Here is a 21821-nt window from a genome sequence, read left to right on the forward strand (position 1 = left end):
AGTTGTGATAAAGATGGTGGGTCCCAATGATGGCTTAGAGGATGAAGGTGCCATTTTTTCAGTCAGTGTGGGCATATTATCAATAGGAGGAAGATCAAATTACAACTATTGGTGACCCAGTTGAACATGCTGAAGGATAAGGTCGCATCCTTTTTCACAAAGTCTGAAACATAAATTAGAAGCAGATTAACTGCAACATTATCTCACCAAGTAGGATCATGTTAATTAATCGATGCATCAGAACAAGTGGACTGGCCATTTTGTGTATGATGGATAATTTAAAATAAAAAATATATAAAAGGATAATGATACCAAAACCAAAAAATAAATAAAAAATACCAGCGAGATATGAGAGACTCCCTTCTACACCAGGTCATAATGGAAATTATTTTTCATTCAGACCTCATAGGGCGAATTCAAGGGGAAACCCTAGAGGTAGGGCAAGAGGAAGGGGAAAACCACCCACCAGAACTTGCCATTCACAAGGGGGAATAGAAAGAAACATTCAAAATTGCAGAGAAGAAATACCAACACAGGGGGGTTATCAATATCCCAATTGGAGGGGGGGTCATGCCTACCCCACACCTGCCGACCACCCTCAAGGAAAAAATGGAAGAGGGGCTGGAGAGGGGCAGAAAATAAACGAAAAAGAGAGACCTAATGAAAGGTATATTTAACCTCACCGATATCTCTTTCACACAGGAGGAGCTTTTAGTCTTAGGTGAAGGTTTGACATTTTCACCTGTTAAATTCCTAGACAAGTTTGAAACCTACATAGATTTAGAAAAATTTGCTAGGAAACTTGACGTTAAAAAGTTATTTGAGGAACATCCCAGTAGAAAAGACACAGGTTCCCAATCTTACAGATTACGGAAAACAAATCAGTTTTTAATCCCAAAAGTTCTTCTCTTCAATGTATTGAAGTTTTTAAACATATGGTACAGGAGGATAACAGAATACCAAACAAATTAGAGAGGCCATCAAAAAATTAGAACAGAATAAGGGGATAGTGATTAGACCCGCGGTTTACATTTGTAAAAACCTGTGCAGTCTAAAAAAGTGGGAGTTTTTTTAGGGGGTTGGGTGACATTCTTGGCTAGCATAACCTACACTTGGTGGAGTTCTCCTATCTTTATGAATATTTGGAACCTTGTAGATTACTGGATTTTAGGGACTTTTTGAAAGAGATATTTGCCTCTTTTTTATGTAGTATTCCTAGCGTAGATCCTTTTGAATCAATTGGTTAAGTGAGGATTTTAAATTAATAGTGGGATAGGTGGCCAGTTCCTGAAGAAATCTCTGCATTTCTGCAGTGTACCTTTAAAAAGGTTTAGAACCAGAACCAGAAAAACAGATCTCTTCAGGTAAAGAATAATATTAAACTACTTATAACCTATCTTCCTATGTGCCCCCGCAACTAGAACTTTGGCCAAGAGGGTTGGAGAACACGTAGATAATATCAAAAAAGTTTTAAAAACCACAGTGTCTCCAACCATTTTAGACTGGTGCATAATAAAGATCCCTCTTTACTTAGATTTTGTGGAATAGAAAAAGTGTGTCCTCATTGGAGGGGTTTGTATATGACCAGAGCAGTCTCCCAGATATAGACCCAGTGAATATACAGACTCCAATCTCTATCCAGCTAATCCAGGTCTGAGCAGTTTCTCCTTAGTTCTAGGTGCAGGGGCATGTGGATCTGAAGTATTCACACAGCCACAGCTCTGAGCCCTGACTTTAGTGAAGGGACACACTCCCTGTCACACAGTAGGGTAACAAGCACAGCTGTGGACAACAGTCATGGGCTGTGCTGCAGCTCCCTCCCCATCACCATTTTAACTCTTGGTGTTGGGAAAAGCTGCCAGAACAGAGCAACCGGACAGCAGAGAGAAATTACACTCAGAGATTTGTAGACAGACAACTACACAATATAGAAGAATGTGTTTTTTTGTTTTATATTTCATAACTGATGTTTACAACTACATTAAGGATTGTATGTACAACAAATTACCCTCCTCCAACTAAACAAGCTAGAGAATATATTCACAAATATGATGCAACAATAACAGTTTTTAAAAAATTGACCGCTGTAAATGTCACTCCTATGTTAATAATTTTAACAATTGGCTCTTGTCTGGAAGCAAAGGGTAATAGTGACACTGCTCCGTGGGAGGGAATCATAAAAACATGCTAGTTAACCTTGGATGCTCTGTAAATGTAATTACAAATGGGGAGTGTAGGTGGATACCTTGTCCTAGTGGGGCATTTAGCTTTTTTTTCAGCTTCTAAATGTTCGTCAGTGCTAGTCTATGGTGGTTATTTATGAACAGCAAATCCACTTTGCACTACAAGTGCAAAATGCACATGAAATTATACTGAAAGTGCACTTGGAAGTGCAGTCACTGTAAATCTGAGGGGTGGATCTAAAATGAGGGGAAGCTCTGCTGATTTTATTATCCAATCATGTGCAAGCTAAATTGCTGTTTTTTTATTTTCCTTGCATATCCCTCTCGGATATACAGTGACTGCACTTCCAAGTGCACTTTCAGTGCAATTTCAAGCGCACTTTGCACTTGGATTGCAAAGTAGATCTGCCTTTAGTAAATTACCCCCTATGTGTTTATGCACACATAGGTGTTTAGAGGCTGAGAAAAAAAAACAGGGCACGCACATTAAGGAGAGAAGTGGTTCAACAGTAAAAACACTTTAATGTGCCTAAATGCGGCATTTAGGGGTATCTGGTGTCTAGGAGTGTTGATGGATTTTACTGCAACAATAGGTTATGAACATTTAACAGAATCTAGAAAATTCCTGTCTGTACAAGAAGTTCATTACAAGAAGTAATTTCCTTTTTTTTCTGCTGTGCATGGATGTGTGCTTCCCTGGCTGGCCGCAGCATGGCCAGAGACATCTCCCAGATGACCTCATAGCTGCTTTTGAGGTCCATATGGAAATGTGGGACATCATACATTCCACGTTATTTATTTTATTTTTAAACATCCTAATGTTTTTTTGTTCCTCTTGGAAAATATATTTCCAAATTATTTTGTCCCTTTTGGGAAATGTTTATCCCCCCCCCCCAAAAAAAGTGTTTTGTGAGTGGGGTAATTGCATGTTGGTGAAGTATCTTGAGGTTAACCACCAAGACATCAAGGGATGAGTACAGTACCAATGACGTCTGCTTTTCTCATTCAATTTTGTCTATTCTCCCTCAGTAGATAAAGAAGCAGAATTGTTTCATAGATTTTGTTCATGGTTAAACTAGATGGACTTGTGTCTTTTTTCAACCAGATTAACTATCTATTTAGGACAGGATCAACGAACACAATCTGTAAACACAGATAGATAACTCTCTGTAACACTCTCTGCTCTCTCTAATTCTCTCTCTCTCTCTACCATCAGTAAAATGGCACCCAGGATGTAAATATATAATCTTTTCCCAATGCATTAGGGAGTGAAACATTTGTAGAAGGGAGCGTTTTGCCATTGGCACACATTTTTTGAATATTCTGTTATGCCAAAATATGAATCTTCCAATCATTTCATTTGAGATGCCAACTGTTATTCATCCCAACAGACACATTTTTACACAGGAATTATTGCAGGAAAAGAACAAGGGTCCAGGCGGCAGACTTTTCATGAACAGTCCAGGCAGCTCCCATGAAGGCAACATGGGATGCAAGGAGAGAGTATTAAAAGGATAACTGCACTAAAGTACATCTATTCCTTTACATTATCTAGTCTTGATCTGCTATTAGGTGTTCATTCTTCTAAACATTTCTATCACTAATCAAAAAAAAATAAAAAAATAAAAATAAAAGCTAACTGCACAATTAAAATGCAAATACTGTATGCTAACTTTTGCCTGTCAAATGATTTTAAAGGCTAGTCTACTTAGGTATTTGAGGTCAGTTTGATTTCACACCGTTCTATAAATTAAAATGTAAATGCTTCATTCCACATACATTAAAATGTACCACAAGCTAATGCATAAGCAAAAAAAAGCAAACTCAAAATGTTAATGTACACTTGGCCTTATTTTCCTCAGCCAGTCTTGGTCATTGATTCTGGTACCTATGTCAGACAGCATAGTTAGTTCAGTTACCTACACTGCAGTTATGAAGTACAGTTTAGTCAAATGGCCAATCCCCAACCTGATGACTAGGCACCAAAGCAACATCATCATACTGATGAGGTCATGACTGTGCTCACTACCATCTGTTTACCTGTCCGTAGGCACCCAATGTTAGATATTTACATTACTGAGCACTACCCAACGTTCTAAAGTTCTGTCCTTTCCTCTGCCTGAATGAGTCCTACTATGTAGGGAATTTCAGGAAGCCGATATACAGCTTTGCGTACTTACAATAGATATAATTTAATCATACAATTAATGACTGTTTTATGAATTACAGTATTAAACCAACATACACATACGTACAGTACACACACATGCATAAATCTGAAAAAAATAACTTTTTGATGTTAAAAGACACATCCATCAATTGTTATGTACATTTTAACAATAAATAATGAAGCCAAAAACAGAATTCTGAAAATAGAGATAATTTCACTTGCCTCGTTAAACCTTGCTACCAGTTCTTCTACAGTATTGTGTTCTTTAGTTTTCAGTTTCAACAGCGATGCAGACATAGATGTTTTTATATCAGGAAAACTGGTCTCGCATTCAAAATTCCCAAGATCTTTTGTTAAGAAACAAAGGTAATCAATGGGCAAAACTTTGCGATAAATCGCCTGTTCTTGATCAGTAAGGATGGTTGCAATCTCCTCTGGAAACTGAATGAGGTGTTGCAGTTCCACCAATTCTTTACTCAGTCCAGCAGCACTAGCTGTCTGAAAGTTCGATGTTGCCATTGCTGTGCACGGCTGGCGGTCTAAAAAAAAGAAAAAAAAGACAACATTTAGATATGATAACACTTTTTAAATATGCCTGCAACAGTGGATTATAACATTATATTATTATGCAAAGAATATACATTTTTAACCACTTGACCACTGGGCACTTAAACCCCCTTAATAACCAGACCAATTTTCAGCTTTCGGTGCTCTCACATTTTGAATGACAATTACTCAGTCATACAACACTGTACCCAAATTACATTTTTGTCCTTTTTTTCCCCACAAATGGAGCTTTCTTTTGGTGGTATTTAATCACAGTTGTTTTTTTTATTTTTTGCGCTATAAAAAAAAAAACTGAAAATTAATAATTTTTCTTTGTTTCGGTTATAAAATTTAGCAAATTTGTAATTTTTCTTCATAAATTTTGGCCAAAATGTATACTGCTACATATCTTTGGTAAAAAAAAAAGTACAAATTGGTGAATATTATATGGTCTTTGTGAAAGTTATAGCGTCCACAAGCTATGGTGCCAATATCTGAAAATTGTGCAGGAGTATTGCAGAGTATTGTGTGGGGGTATTGCAGAGTATTGTGCAGGGGGTATTGCAGAGTATTGCGCAGGGGGTATCACATAGTACTGCGCAGGGGGTATTGCAGAGTACTGCGCAGGGGGTATTGCAGAGTATTGCGCAGGGTATTGCAGGGATGGCTGGATCTGTGACTGCAATAGTCACAGATCCAGCCCACAGCGCTGCTGACACCCGCTCTCTCTCCTCTCACACTGTACCGATTGTTTGATGACGCCGGTTTGTTTACATGTGATCGCTCCGTCATTGGAAGGAGCGATCACGTGGTAAACAGCCGCTATCAGCGGCAATTTACCACGATCCGTGATGCGCCAGGTCCTCTGGAGGACGTTCATGGATGTCCTCCCTGAGTTAAGGAACCGCCTTGTAGCCGTAATTCGGCTATGAGGCGGTGATTAAGTGGTTAATCAATGTAACAATTGAAATCAACATGGCTTAGGGATTTGGCAAATAAATACAAATTGTTTCTGAATATCACAAACCGAGACAAGAATATCATTAGCATGTTTGGATGTATACTTTCTTACCCACCCTAAGCCTACAGACTTCTTCTGTCTGCCTCCTACACCAGGTGATTAATTAATTTAAAGTGGTAGTAAATCGCAGTGGTAAAAAAAAAAAAAAAAAAATGTCCTTGCAAAGAAATGTCATAATGTGAGACTTACCTTAGAACTAAGCCCTCCAGCGTGATGACATCACTTCCATGCATGCGAGCAGGAGCCACCTGTTTACGGCACAGGCTCTGAAAGTTCGACACCGTATGTTGGACATTCAGAGCGCAAAACCAGCTAATGTCACCGGCTGCATGCACTCTGAAGATCTCCTAAACTGTGCAAGTTTAGGAGTTTTTCACAGTACCTACAGGCAAGCCTTATTAGAGTATTAGACCCCTTTCACACTGAAGGTGCTTTTCAGGCATTTTAGCGCTAAAAATAGTACCTGAAAAGCACCTCTCAAGCTTTCCGAGTGTAAAAGCCTACTTTCATACTGGGGTGTGGCGTGCTTGCAGGATGGAAAAAAAAGTCCTGTAAGCAGCATCTTTGGGCTGACCCTAAACCACCCCTGTCATTGAAATCAATGGCAGTGCCTGCAAATTGCAGTGGCGCTTTTAACCCCTTGTTAACCCCTTCTTTTTGGTTAAAAGTGCCCCGCTCCTGCCCGCTCCTGCCCGCACAGCACCGGTAAAGCGCAGATAAAACGAGTGAGAATGGGGTCTTACACTAGCAAGATCAGAAATCAAAGTCAACAGGGAATACAAGACTGGGGTAAAAAGAAGCTGAGAGACACAAATGGCCCACACAAAGTCAAAACAACTAGATCTGGTTACTAGAAAAGTAGATCAAACTGTAATCTTAACTGTTAAGTGCACCGTATTCCAAGAAAAACACAAACTTTACAGAGACAGCAACACTGAGGACCTAGCTCGACTGCAAATGCAGGAAGAGCATCAATTATTGTACACGAGACTGAATCAATAACAGTCAGCATTATTATTTTTAATGGTGTGTGCCATCCCTGTTAGCCTTGCCACCCTACTAGGCTATACAGAAATGTGTCCCTGACCATTATGTACATTTACAGCCCCAAAATAAATTTAGGACCCAAACTGTATGTGACCACACTATCTGGAGTATTACATAAGATTAATAGACAAGCAACAAACCTTATTTTCTTTAGGCCTCCCTTGACTTATGTGGCAAACAGTACTTTTGTCAGAGAACTTACCTTACTGGACGTGGTGCTGGTCGCCCTATTGCTCGCCGATGCACGTCATCGCTCGCCCTCCGGTGCATGCTGTTGTGCATGCTCCTGGGCGTGCTGGTTCACGTGTCGGTCTGTGGACTCGCCTGCCTGTGCACGATGGTGTGCCTGTGTACGCGTGGTGCTTGGCGCCAAACAGTCCTTTTTTAAACGACTGGAATACTTCAGCCCAGTGCTGTCTGATTACCCTGCTCCTGTTGTCTGCTTGAACTTGATCTTCTGACCTTCCGGCTTGTCACTTGGACTTCTCCTGTTTTCCGCCTGCATCTTGCCTTTGACCTTAAACTTGCCTGCCCCTCTGTGCCATGCTGCCGGACTGTTGCCAACCTTACCTGTATTTGACCACTTTTCTCTGTTCCTGCTTAGCTTGTCCTCCTGTGAACCTGCTGACCTGCCCGTTGCCTGAGTAAATCATCTACCATCTGCATCCAGATACTGAGCTGCCAATCTGCAACTACTCTTCAGGCTCTCATACCCTTTCGTACTCCCGCACCTCCTGTCTGCACTATCAGGGGCCGGGAGTCGGATCCGTAAGGGGGACCTTCCTTTGCTCCAGTGAGCTCATCAATCAGGTACATACCAGTCTGACAGTATCAGACAGCTATGTCCGAGCAAGGAAGGGACCCCATGGAGGAACTATGTAGACATCGGAACGGTTGGACACAGGCCGTGAAGGACCTCAAAGCACAGGGTCCTCACACCTGAGAAGTTTGCGGGCGAACGCAGCAAATACCGTTCCTTCCGCAACACCTGCAAACTTTTCTTTGCTCTACAACACCGCACCTTTTCTTTGGAGGTAACAAAGGTAGGCTTCGTCATCTCTCTACTGCCTGTCGAACCCCAAGCCTGGGGCCCACCATCTCCTGGAGCAGAAGGATGCATCTCTGGAGAACCTTGTTACCTTCTTGACCACCATGTCTCGACTATATGAGGATGGAGTTCGATACTGAATGGAATGACGCGGCCTTGCGCTATCAATGCCGAATGGGCTTGTCAGACCAGCTCAAGGATGAGCTGGCACGTTTCGGGGTTCCCCCAACCTTGGACTAATTGATTTGTCAATTCAGATCGACCGACGACAGAGCGCGACGCTCTGAAAGATCCTCCAGCCAATACCGGCCCACCTGGTTGCTTCCTACGGTTCCTACCCCCGCCAGCCTGGCACCGCCGGCTTCCCCGTCTCCAGCTCTAGATGTCCCTGAGCCCATGCAGCTGGGTCTTCTCTGTCCTTCCCTCTCTCCAGAGGAAGGCCAGCATAGGCAAAGTAATAATCTCTGCATGTACTGTGGTGAACCCGGACATTACGTAAGGACTTGCCCAGCCAAAATGCGTAGGTGTCTACCCATCTCTTCAACTTGTGCTTCTACGTGACATCACCCGCAGCCTTCCACATTGCTATCACGCTGTTAACCTGGCACTGGATATAGTGCCTTTGTTTGTAAGTGTTACTCTTTTAAATTACATTTTTTGTATCATTATTGCGGAGAGCACTATGGTCTATTATTCTTTTTACATGGTATGACACATCCCTCATTGGACACACTGTGAGCCGGCCTGTCTGTCCTGTGAACCTTTACTGGAATTTAAGCCTGGATTTTACCCATATGGGAAAGTGCTTATGACCCTTTACTTACTGAGGGTCCATATTGTGAGGTGAGTGGCCATTTCTTATATTGGTGGAGGTCTCTCACTGTATTCTACGTTCACCACCTGCATGTATCAACTATAAGTCACGTTTGAAGATCACTTGGATGATTTTTTGATTTATGGACTTTGATTAGCGCTGCACTATCTCTTTTATATGTGCTTCTATGTTACCTAACCCCACTGCTCACCTAGCTCTCTCAATTTTATTGCAGCTTCCCGGAAGGAATACCGCAATACCAGTGTCCGCTATAATTGACTCTGGGGCATGCAGCTGCTTCGTCAACTTGACATTCGCTGCCAACCACCGCATCCCGCTTCAGCCGAAATCCCGGGAACTTGCAGTGCACCACGCTGATAATTCCATCATCAAATCCAGTCCTGTTACCCTGCTTGCTTCCATGACAACCCTCCATCAGGAACTGTTAAGTCTGGACGTCATCTCCTCACCATTGTTCCTTATTATTTTGGGGATGCCCTGGTTGCAAGCCCATAATCCTAGTATTGACTGGACCACGGGGAGGTCAAATTCCTCTCTAACTATTGCCAGCGGCACTGTTTGTAACAAGCCCCAACTAACCCTACCATGACTTCCTGGATGTGTTCAGTAAAAAGGGGGCAGAGACCCTTCCTCCTCACAGACCTTATGACTGTCCTATAGAACTTCTACCTGGAACTGAAGTACCCTTTGGAAGAATCTTCCCCTTGACTGATCAGGAATTGGGCACTCTGAAGGCCTACATCGATGACAACTTAAAGAAAGGGGTCATCCGCCCTTCTACCTCGCCAGCCGATGCTGGTATATTTGTTGAAAAGAAAGATCACTCTCTATGCCCCTGTATCGGCTATCGGGAATTGAACAAAATTACTATAAAGAACCATTACCCATTGCCTCTTGTGCCTGAACTCTTCCAGAGGTTGGGAACTGCGGTCATCTTCACCAAGCTTGATCTCCAGGGGGCCTACAACCTGATCCACATTCGAGAGGGAGATGAATAGAAACCTGCTTTCCGTACTCGATTCGGACATTAAGAGTACCTAGTTATGCCGTTAGGATTGTGTAATGCCCCAGCCACCTTCCAACATTTTGTTAACAAGATTTTCCGTGATTACCTGGACTTCTATGTCATAGTATACTTGGATGATATCTTAATTATCTCCTCCTCTGTAAACGACCACAGCAGGCATGTCTGAAATGTCCTTGCTCGGCTCAGACAACATGGACTTTTACACTAAACCAGAGAAGTGCGAATTCGAACTTCAATGCATTCAGTTTCTCAGATTAATCATTACTGTCGAGGGCATCAAAATGGACCCTCAGAAGGTGTCTGCTATCCTGGACTGGCCCACTCCCACAGATAAGAAAGGGGTCCAATGCTTCATTGGCTTTTCCAACTTCTATTGGAAGTTCATCAAGGGTTTTTCTGCAATAATCGCCCCCCTTACCAAATTGACTAAACAGGGAACTCGATTCTCTAGGTCGTCTAGCGCTCAATCCGCCTTTGAAAAGCTGAAGGAGTTATTCACCTCTGCCTTCATCCTGAAACACCCTGACCCTGCATTACCGTTTGTCCTTGAAGTGGATGCATTTGAAATCACAGCGGCAGGGGGCCAAGTCCCTACTCTTTCCAGTAGCGTTCTTCTCTCGCAAACTGCCAACGACAGGAGGAAACCAGTACCAAGCCTGTTCACTACCACTCACATTACTAACCTGGCCATGTTCACAGCTTTCAGCTAACAGTTTTCAGTAGCTGTAGCTTACATGGCACATTTAAAAATATTTAAAGCGTTTGTGTTCTGTAGTTTTGCTGCCTTGTTTGATTTTTGCTACTGCGGTTAAAGTATACTGTCTGTATGCAGACTTTTAACAGATTTTCAAAGTACTTTCAAAATAAGTTACAGTACCTCCTGCATTGCATTTAAAGACATGGTCCAGCAACCTAAACCATATACTGGTTTTAGGCAAGTTTTCATGGTTGAAATTCCTGGGTTTGCTTTGTCCTTCAGTGGATCTCCTACAGCTGACAAATGAAAATTCTGACAGAGAAGGGATTCTTCCTATGAAGAATCCCTTCAGTTCTCCCATATAGATGAGTTTATCTCCCAAGGTTGAGACACAGGTTCTTTCATTCTATTAACAGAGCTCCACAGTTGATTTTGACAAGTGTGTGATGAGGCTTATCTGTTGAAGGTTATGGCTGCTATTTGGCTGGCAATCTCGGAGTATCCTAGTCCAGGGGATCAAAAGGCCGTGGCTGGGCTATAGCCAACTGCACCAAAGGCTTGCCATCTGGCAAGCTGATATATGTTTCTGGTGGTGGGATAACACAGATTGTATGCATGTCACCAGGTGCATTGAAAATCTGACAAGCTAATGTTCCTACATGCAAATCAGCCTCTGATCATTTTACTGATACTATTTGCTGGATGATTGGTTGAAATCCATTACCACATTATCTATTCCACATTATCTATGGACTGTCCAATGTTACATAGTTATTTGTTTTGATATTGGGCGCGGCTCTTTTATATTGTTATATTTTTTCTGTTATCGCACGCTAGCCGCTGCCTGAGGACTGTGTTGTGGCAGCGCAGTTTTGTTGTTTTACATTTTACTTAGTCATACAACATTGTACCCAAATTAAATTTTTGTCCTTTTTTTCACACAAATAGAGTTTTCTTTTGGTGGTATTTAATCACCATTGGGTTTTTTATTTTTTGCGCTATAAGAGAAAAAAGACTGAAAATTCTATAAAAAAAAATGTTTTCTTTGTTTCTGTTATAAAATTTAGCAAATTTTGTATTTTTTCTTCATTCTTTTGCATAAATGTGAAAGATGAAGTTACGCCGAGTAAATAGATACCCAACATGTCACCCTTCAAAATTGCACACGCTCGTGGAATGGCGCCAAACTTCGCTACTTAAAAATCCCCATAGGCATCGTTGCAGGGTATTGTGGGGTATTGCAGAGTAGTGTGGGGTATTGCAGAGTAGTGTGGGGTATTGCAGAGTATTGTGGGGTATTGCAGAGTATTGCACAGTATGGGTATGGAGTATTGCACAGTATGGGGCAGGGATGGCTGAGCAGGGATGGATGGCTGGCTGGATCTGTGACTGCATTTGTCACAGATCCAGCCCACAGCACTCGTGCTGCATCCGCTCTCTCCCCCCTCTCCTCTCACACTGTACCGTTCGGTACAGAGAGGGGAGGGAGGAACCGGCGTCATCACATGACGCCGGTTTGTTTACAAGTGATCGCTCCGTCATTGGACGGAGCGATCCCGTGGTAAACCGCCGCTATCAGCGGCGATTTACCGTGATCCGTGATGCGCTGGGTCCACGGACATTCCCTTGTGCGCACCCCAGAGGACGCGCGGGAGCGCGATTCTGGGAGGACGTCCATGGCCTATATATAAATGCTATCAAATTAATATTGGATATGATGGATAAGTCTGCTTGGTGTATGGATAATATTTATTATTATTATGTTAGCGATATTTCCATTTTTGCTGATACAAAAAAAATGCTGAAATAAGAATAATTTCATGGAATATGAGTGGACTGAAGGAACCAGTAAAGAGGAGAGCTATCATTTTTACCTTAAGGTAATAAATCAAATTGGCGGGTGAATGCCCAGTAGCTCCTGCGAGACGGTTTCTATCCGCCAATCTTTGATTTACTTTTTTTCAAATAAGGCTGAAACTGCCACCTCCCGCTTTTTTAAAGAGGAGTATTAATACAAGCCATTAGTCGGTTTAAAAAAATCTAATGTAGAGTGGGAAACTCGTAGGGTAGGAGAGGTGCAGCAAAAAGAATTTCGATATATTCGGAGCCCCACCACAATAAATCACTCTATATGGAAAGATGTAGAACTGCTATAAAAAAAGGACAGTTTTGGAAAAAGCAGAACGAGTTAATTTTTTTTCAAAGAGTAGATATTACGAGGAAGGGCAAACGAATAGCCAAATCTCAGACCCACTCTAACTATATTTCCTCAGTATGTTTGCCAACAGAAGACATTTCTTATAACCAAGAGATATTATATAATCTTGTTGGTCCTTCTATGGTGATTTATACAAGACAGTATGAGGTCTCCTATAAATTGAATCAACTTAGAGATTTTCTGTCCCCCCTGGAGATACCTTCAATTTCTAGGGATGACAGAAAAAGACTTAGGGCCAGATCCACAGCCAGCCGCCGCAAGGCGTTCCTATTCAAATGGGGCGAGTCCCATTTAAATTAGGCGCGCTCCCGCGCCGGCCGTACTGCGCATGCTCACAACGTCATTTTCCCGACGTGCTTAGCGCGGTTTTACGTTGCGCCGGGTTTTGAGAATCGCGACGGGCGTAAAAAAAAAATACGAGTTGCGGTGGGAAAAAAAAGAGATGGCGACGCGGGATAGAAGGGTCTACTTTTACAAGGCCTAAACAGTTTAGGCCTTGTAAAAGCAGCCCCAATATTGCGTTTGCAAACTAATACTTACGGAGAAAAAACGAAGCGTAAAAGCTTTGTGGATCTCCGTAAGTGCTAATTTGCATACCCGAAGCGGCATTTCGACAAAAAATGCCCCCAGCGGCGGCCGAGGTACTGCATCCTAAGATCCGACAGTGTAAGTCCCTTACACATGTCGGATCTTCTCCCAATCTTTTGGAAACTGATTCTGTGGATCAGTTCCAAAGATAGAAACAGGGATACGACGGCGTATCAGTAGATACGCCGTCGTATCCCTTTTGTGGATCTGGCCCACAGTTCCCCATTAACATTGGAGAAATTAATAAGAGCAGTTTCAGAATCCCCTAATGGGAAGGCATCAGGTACGAATGGCCTACCGCCAGAAATATATAAGACACATAGAGAGATATATTGCTCCCTGAATTGCTGAAAGTGCTTAATCAGGCATTTGATACTTTTAAGCTCGTGAAATCAGTGATTAAAGCTAGTATTATAGTAATACCGAAACCAGATAAAGATCAGACTCTACCAGTCTTATTTGCCAATCTCATTGTTAAATTCAGATGTAAAGATATTAGCGAGGGTTTTGGCTACTAGGTTAAATAACCTTATGGAAAAATTGATACACCCAGACCAGACAGGTTTTTTCCCAGGTAGGTCTACAACAATAACTCTGAGGAAATTGTTTCTTAATTTACAGATGATTCCTGATATTATAAGGAAAGAGCCATCCTTAGAGCCAGATCCACAGCCAGCCGCCGCAAGGCGTTCCTATTCAAATGGGGCGAGTCCCATTTAAATTAGGCGCGCTCCCGTGCCGGCCGTACTGCGCATGCTCACAACGTCATTTTCCCGACGTGCTTAGCGCGGTTTTACGTTGCGCCGGGTTTTGAGAATCGCGACGGGCGTAAAAAAAAAATACGAGTTGCGGTGGGAAAAAAAAAAGATGGCGACGCGGGATAGAAGGGTCTACTTTTACAAGGCCTAAACAGTTTAGGCCTTGTAAAAGCAGCCCCAATATTGCGTTTGCAAACTAATACTTACGGAGAAAAAATGAAGCGTAAAAGCTTTGTGGATCTCCGTAAGTGCTAATTTGCATACCCGAAGCGGCATTTCGACGAGAAATGCCCCCAGCGGCGGCCGAGGTACTGCATCCTAAGATCCGACAGTGTAAGTCCCTTAAACATGTCGGATCTTCTCCCAATCTTTTGGAAACTGATTCTGTGGATCAGTTCCAAAGATAGAAACAGGGATACGACGGCGTATCAGTAGATACGCCGTCGTATCCCTTTTGTGGATCTGGCCCACAGTTCCCCATTAACATTGGAGAAATTAATAAGAGCAGTTTCAGAATCCCCTAATGGGAAGGCATCAGGTACGAATGGCCTACCGCCAGAAATATATAAGACACATAGAGAGATATATTGCTCCCTGAATTGCTGAAAGTGCTTAATCAGGCATTTGATACTTTTAAGCTCGTGAAATCAGTGATTAAAGCTAGTATTATAGTAATACCGAAACCAGATAAAGATCAGACTCTACCAGTCTTATTTGCCAATCTCATTGTTAAATTCAGATGTAAAGATATTAGCGAGGGTTTTGGCTACTAGGTTAAATAACCTTATGGAAAAATTGATACACCCAGACCAGACAGGTTTTTTCCCAGGTAGGTCTACAACAATAACTCTGAGGAAATTGTTTCTTAATTTACAGATGATTCCTGATAATATAAGGAAAGAGCCATCCTGTCCTTGGGCACAGCCAAAGCATTTGACTGCGTCAAGGAGACATATATGTGGAATCTGGAGAAGTATGGCCTGGGTGAAGAATTTGTGAGGTGGCCAAAATTATTATATTGCGCCCCTCGAGCATTTGTGCAGATTAATGGTTCTACATAATTTTTTTTATGTTATCTAGAGGCACTAGACAGGGATGCCCATTATCTCCATTATTGTTCGCATTAACGATAAAGGGGCAGATCCACAAATTTCCCGCGTTGTATCGTTGTTTTGAATCCTCAAAACAAGATACAACGGCATCTGGGTTAGATCCGACAGGTGTACGTCTTCGTACGCCTTCGGATCTAAGATGCAATTCTTCGGCGTCCGCTGGGTGGCGTTCCCTTCGTTTTCCGCGTCGAGTATGCAAAATTAGCTATTTCGGAAGATCCATGAACGTACGAGCGGACGGCGCATTCCTTTACGTCGTCTATAGTCGGATTTTTTCGGCGTATAGTTAAAGCTGCTATTTCGTGGGGTACTCAATGTTAAGTATGGCCGTCGTTCCCGCGTATAATTGTAAAACTTTTTTTGCGTAAGTCGTTCGTGAATCGCGATGGACGTAATTTACGTCGAGGTCAAAACCAATGACGTCCTTGCGACGTCATTTAGCGCAATGCACGGCGGGAAATTTAGGGACGGCGCATGTGCAGTTCGTTCGGCGCGTGGACGCGCTTAATTTAAATGAAACACGCCCCCTACCCGCCCAATTTGAATTCCGCGCTGTTACGCCGCTTGAGATACACTACGCCGTCGTAACTTACGGCGCAAAATCTTTATGGATTCGAACCAAAGCCAGGTAAGGTACGGCGGCGTAGCGGATCTCAGATACGATGCGCCGGGGCAGATCTTTGTGGATCTGCCCCAGAGCCTTTGGCGATAGTAATTAGACAAACATCTATAGTTACAGGGTTTAAGAGAGGAGAAAGTGAAGACAAACTCTGTTTTATGCTTTGTTGTTTTTGGGAGATACGGATAAATCACCGATTTCTGCTATAACTGATAAAAACTTTTGGTTCTTTCTCAGGTTTTAGTATAAATTGGGATAAATCGCATTAATCCCTTTAGATGAGATGTCCCGAACCATACCGCAGAAGGCAAATCGGATTAAAATAGTAATTTTTCTAATTTCTCATAGCCACTTAGTAGCTCAACTGGAATCTGGGTCTTTCAGTAACATTACTCAAAAACCCACTTTAGTACTGATGAATAAAGTGTGGCAGGAAATGAGATATACAGTCCTGATCAAAAGTTTAAGACCACTTGAAAAATGGCAAAAAAATATATTTTACATTGTTGGATCTTAACAAGGTTCCAAGTAGAGCTTCAACATGCAACAAGAAGAAATGAGAGTGAGACAAAACATTTTTTGAGTAATAACGAATAAACTGAAACAGGCTGTTTTTCAGCTGATCAAAAGTTTAGGACCACATACCATTAAAAGGCCAAATCTGTGCAAAGATGTGAATTTATTGTCATTTTCTGTCAGGTAGTCTCACGTTGTGATGGCAAAGGCAAAGGCAAAAAAACTCCCTTTTTGAGCGTGGTCGGGTTGCTGAACTGCATAAGCAGGGTCTCTCACAGCCCGCCATCGCTGCTGAGCTGGGACGCAGTACGACAGTCATTTTGAATTTCTTAAATGATTCTGAGGGTTATGGAACAAAAAAGTCAAGTGGAAGACCCAAAAAAAATTCACCAGCACTGAGCCGGAGGATCCAATTGGCTGTCTGTCAAGACACTGGACGATCCTCGACCCAAATTAAGGTCCTTACTGGTGCTGACTGCAGCCCCATAACCATCAGACGGCATCTGAGACTGAAGGGCTTCAAAAACAAAAAACGTCTTCAAAAACCTCGTTACTTGAACGTCACAGAACTGCTTGTTTGGACTTTGCAAGAGAGCACCAAACATGGGACATTCAAAGGTGGAAGAAAGTTTTATTCTCTGATGAGAAAAAGTGTAATCTTGATGGTCCTGATGGTTTCCAACCTTATTGGCATGACAAGCAGATCCCACTTGAGATGTTTTCTACGCGCCACAGTGGAGGGGGCACCATAATGGTCTGGGGTGCTTTTTCCTTCAGTGGAACAATAGAGCTTTAGGAAGTGCAGGGGCGTCAAACGGCCGCTGGCTATGTCCAGATGTTGCAGAGAGCATTCCTCATGACTGAGGGCCCGCAGGGCAAGGGACTTCTTCCAGGAGAACAACATCTCTCTTTTGGCCCATCCTGCGTGTTCCCCTGATCTAAATCCAATTGAGAACCTTTGGGGATGGATGGCATGGGAAGTTTACAAAAATAGACACCAGTTCCAGACTGTAGGCCTTTGTGTGGCTGTCTTTACCACTTGGAGAAATGTTCCCACTCACCTCATGGAAACGCTTGCATCAAGCATGCAGAAACCAATTTTTGAAGTGATCAACAATTATGGCGGAGCTACTCATTACTGAGTTCATGTTTGGAAGTTGGATTTCTGTTTTGGGGGGGGTTAGTTTTTTTTTGGAGGTGTGGTCCTAAACTTTTGATCAGCTGAAAAACAGCCTGTTTCAGTTTATTTGTTGTTTTCATTAAATTGAATGCTCAAAAAATGTTTTGTCTCACTCTCATTTCTTATTGTTGCATGTTGAAGCTCTACTTGGAACCTTGTTAAGATCCAACAATGTAAAATATGATTTTTTGCCATTTATCAAGTGGTCTTAAACTTTTGATCAGGACTGTATAATGCAATATGTGTATACATAAGTCTATATCCCTTTATGGGAAAATATAAAGTATAAGGAGATAAATAAATTGGAAGAATTTGGGGTGTGGAGAGGACTAGGGATTCATAATATTTCAATCATAGATGTGAACGTGTCCCATAGGAAAACATGTAAATCAACTGTAGTGTGTTTCTGCAAAAAGCACCAAAAAACAGAGGTGTGAACCCAGGCCTGAGATGTTTAGTAACATAATGGGGTTAAAAAAACAGAGCAAATAAGCGCTACTGTAAGGGGTTAATTTTTTTACAGTGGGACAGTGAAAGTAATATTTACAGAAGCGATTTGCTTTTTAGTACTATAAAGGGCTAATTTTAGTTTTTTTAACCCCATTATGTTACTGCCCGATTAATCGATTATGAAAATTGCAATCGATTAATTTCATAATCGATTAGCTGTACATTAATCGATTAGTTGTTTTTCGGCCCTACTTATTTCTATTATATATGGTTATCTCATAGGGAAATCCCAGGGGGAATCTACTTGTGCCCCTAGAAGGGGATGGGAAAGGGATTTGGGAGATCTACTAGATGAACAATGGCAAAATATTTTGGAACAAGTAGTACAGTCAGTATTGGTATCACCTCAGCAGTCTCAAACGCAACAATATATAATTCATAGAGTGTATAGGACCCCATTTAAATTGCATCAGTGGGGAAGACGAGATACATCTGAATGCCCTCGTGCCAGAGAACCTCTGCTGATCTACTACATGTGTTATGGAAACGCCATAAATTGTTATATGGAAAAAGAAGTATATATACCAGCAGTTAAGACAGCTATGAACAAGATGCTATTTATAGCACGAAAGTTAATTGCACAAAAATGGATATCACAGGTTAACCCCCTTAGCGTTAAACCAGAGCGTGACTCGGGTGGATTTTTTATGCTAAGAACGGTAACCCCGGCTTACCTTTTGCAGCATCCACAGACAAGTTACTCACCTTGTCCCTGGATCCTGCGATGCCTCCCCGCTGTGTGAGTGAGCGGGTCCTCCTCGCTCGTGTGCCGCCGATCTCCGTTCCCTGCGACGTTACGACACACGGGGGCGGAGAACGGCGCCAAATTCAGAAAAGTAAACAAACAATACATACAGTATACTGTAATCTTATAGATTACAGTACTGTATGTAAAAAATACACACCCCCCTTGTCCCTAGTGGTCTGCCCAGTGTCCTACATGTACTTTTATATAATAATGTTCTTTCTGCCTGCAAACTGTAGATTGTCCAAAAGTGTCCCTTTATGTCAAAAATGGTTTTAGATCAGCTAGAAAACAGCGATAATAAATTATAATCACTTGCAGAATTGTGCGATAGCGATTTGTGGGGAAATACGTCATAAAAAAATAAAAGTAATGACAGCGACAATTCTGCAACTGAGCAAATTTCTGTGATTTTGAGCTGATTACATTATTGAATCATTTTTATTATAATTACATTATTATTTGTTATAATTATTTATTATATTATAATTTATATAATAGATCCTTCTCAAACTACAGAAACAATGGGGAAGGATAAGTGAAAAAAGGATAGGACACTATTAGGATATAATAGATAGTTGCTGTAATATTCTTACAGACATGTGTTTAGACACAGTTATGTTTTGTGTGTAGATATAGGATTGGTAGGTGAGGGGGGGCAGGAGGATAAGGGAAAAGGATGTGATATCTATATGAATAATAGATTACATACAATTAAGAGTATACTCAATAGGAAAATTATTGATGGTATAGCTGTATAGGGCCTCCATTTTTTTTTTTTTTTTGTGCTTTGTTTTGTTATTTGCAAATTGAAAATGCATTTGCTTTGTTTTAAAGTGCTGTTAATCAAAAATTGGAGATAATAAAAATAATGAATTAAAAAAGAAAGCTGTGAACATATTTATTTACTTGGGCCCCAGAGTAGCCATAGGAAGCTGAACTCTTCAAGCAATAGCAGATTAAAACATTGAACAGAACCAAGAGTTAATTGTTAGTACAAAAATCTTGCTCATTAATAAGGCTGTAGATGTTAATTAAGCAAAACAGGAGATCTTTTAAATATTACATTAAAATCCATATAAGCTGAAGCTTACCAGCAAAGCTGCTTTTGTGTCACTATGGTATAAAAATCAACAAATCCCATAACAACCCAACCAGTAGGCTTAATTCAATTTCCTCTGCCCTTTGGATTTTAAAATATTACTTTTCTAATTAAGAAAAAAATGATATGTAATTAAACCAAAGAGCCAGCTATGAAACATAACAAACCAACCTATTTTAGTAAATAAGAACCATCACATGCAACAACCATTTACAAAACTGTTATTAAACATTTTAAATGGTGCCAAGCAGCTTTAAAGTCAAAGTTAGTCTGACAACTTTAAAATACAAAAAACAAAAACTGCTGCTCAAAAGCAGAAAAAACTCTTTCAGTGCCCTGTTAGGCCACATTCAAGTTAATCACAATGCACTGTAATGCATTAAACTTATTTTGGTGCGTTGTAGAACAATTTATTTTCATTGGCAACCCAATGCACTAACTAATGTACCACAAAAAAGTTGTTCCCCCCGAGATGGGACTTTAAAGTCCCATCTCAGGGGGAACAGCTTTTTTGTTCTACATTATAGGGATGCGGCCATCACACTGTTTCAATTGATATGGCGATTACCTCTCTCTTTCATAACTAATGTACCAGAACACATGTACAGTCGTAATGATGTGAGCTTTATCTTCATTATGTTGTGCTGCAGGTCCATTAAAACCTTGTGCTCTTCAAAATGTATGAACTGCCTTATCGTAACACAAGACAATCTAAATAACACACATTAACTTGTCTGGGGTAATGTTCCACAAAATTCTGAATTGATACTCAGATTTCTTTCAGTTAGAAAGGCCTTGCCCTCCTCAACTTTAGGTCTAAGCCCCAGCCCCCTGATGTTGACTCCTACCCACCCGCTAATCATTGTCCAATAACAGTAGCTTTATTTGTCAGTAAGGCACCTGGTACGGGACAATAACATCTGTTCTTATGCAATAAGCATACAGTGCCTTAAAAAAGTATTCATAACCCTTGAAATTTTCCACTTTTTATCATGTTACAACCAAAAACGTAAATGGATTTTATTGGGATTGTATGTGATAGACCAACACAAAGTGGCACATAATTGTGACGTGAAAGGAAAATGATAAATTGTTTTAATTTTTTTTTACAAATAAATGTGTGAAAAGTGTGGCGCGCATTTGTATTCAGCCCCAGGGCTGTCTTAATGCCTGGGCGCACGTGAGCACTGACCAGGGGCTCCAGGTGCATGGGGCCCCTATGATAATCTTGCATTACATCATACTTGCCAACTGTCCCATATCTGCTAGGATAGTCATGCATTTTACAAAGTTTTACCAGGATGGCCATGTCCCGAGCAGCGTCCCAGAACTTGCCCTCCTGATGTCCTTCTGCCTTCCCCTGTGCTCTTTGTGTTGATTTAGTCTTTGATTTATGGCATGTTTTCTTATTGTTTAAAATCTATTTTAATGAAAGTACTAATATATATTAATGTATATATATATATATATATATATATATATATATATTCACATACTGTATATACTCAAGTATAAGCCCACCCGACTATAAGCCGAGGCACCTAATTTTACCACAAAAAAATGGCAAAAACTTATTGAATTAAGTATAAGCCTAGGGTGTCCATCTGCATGCCTCACTTTGCCTCACTGTGCCCATGACTAGACTTACGTTTAACATGGGAGTATATAGAAGGGGTGCCCGGCTTTGAAAAATCGATGCTCCCCGGCCGTAGGTCTCCCAGACAGCAAACTTTGCACACTTGTAGAGGAGAACTGTGCCAAATTTCGGGTCCAGGGGACCTACGGCCGGGCGGTACCGGGTCCCCAAATTTACCAGAGAAATTACCGTTTAAGATCGGAGTCTATGGAAGCGGTGCCGGATTTTGAAACATTGGTGCTCCCTGGCCGTAGGTCTCCTGG

At 41.4% G+C, this 21821-nt stretch overlaps 1 protein-coding gene across 5 annotated transcripts in view; it reads right to left on the bottom strand.

Moving 5' to 3' along the window:
• The window catches only part of PLCE1 (phospholipase C epsilon 1), a 509323-nt gene that overhangs the window by 254149 nt on the left and 233353 nt on the right, over window positions 1–21821 (bottom strand). For all 5 annotated transcript variants that reach the window (XM_040362142.1, XM_040362141.1, XM_040362144.1 and 2 more), the window contains one exon: window positions 4576–4892. In XM_040362142.1, coding sequence (XP_040218076.1) covers window positions 4576–4892 — 317 coding nt within the window. The remainder of the gene's footprint in view (window positions 1–4575; window positions 4893–21821) is intronic.

This window comes from Rana temporaria, chromosome 8, assembly GCF_905171775.1.
Source record: "Rana temporaria chromosome 8, aRanTem1.1, whole genome shotgun sequence".
Taxonomy (NCBI): Eukaryota; Metazoa; Chordata; class Amphibia; order Anura; family Ranidae; genus Rana; species Rana temporaria.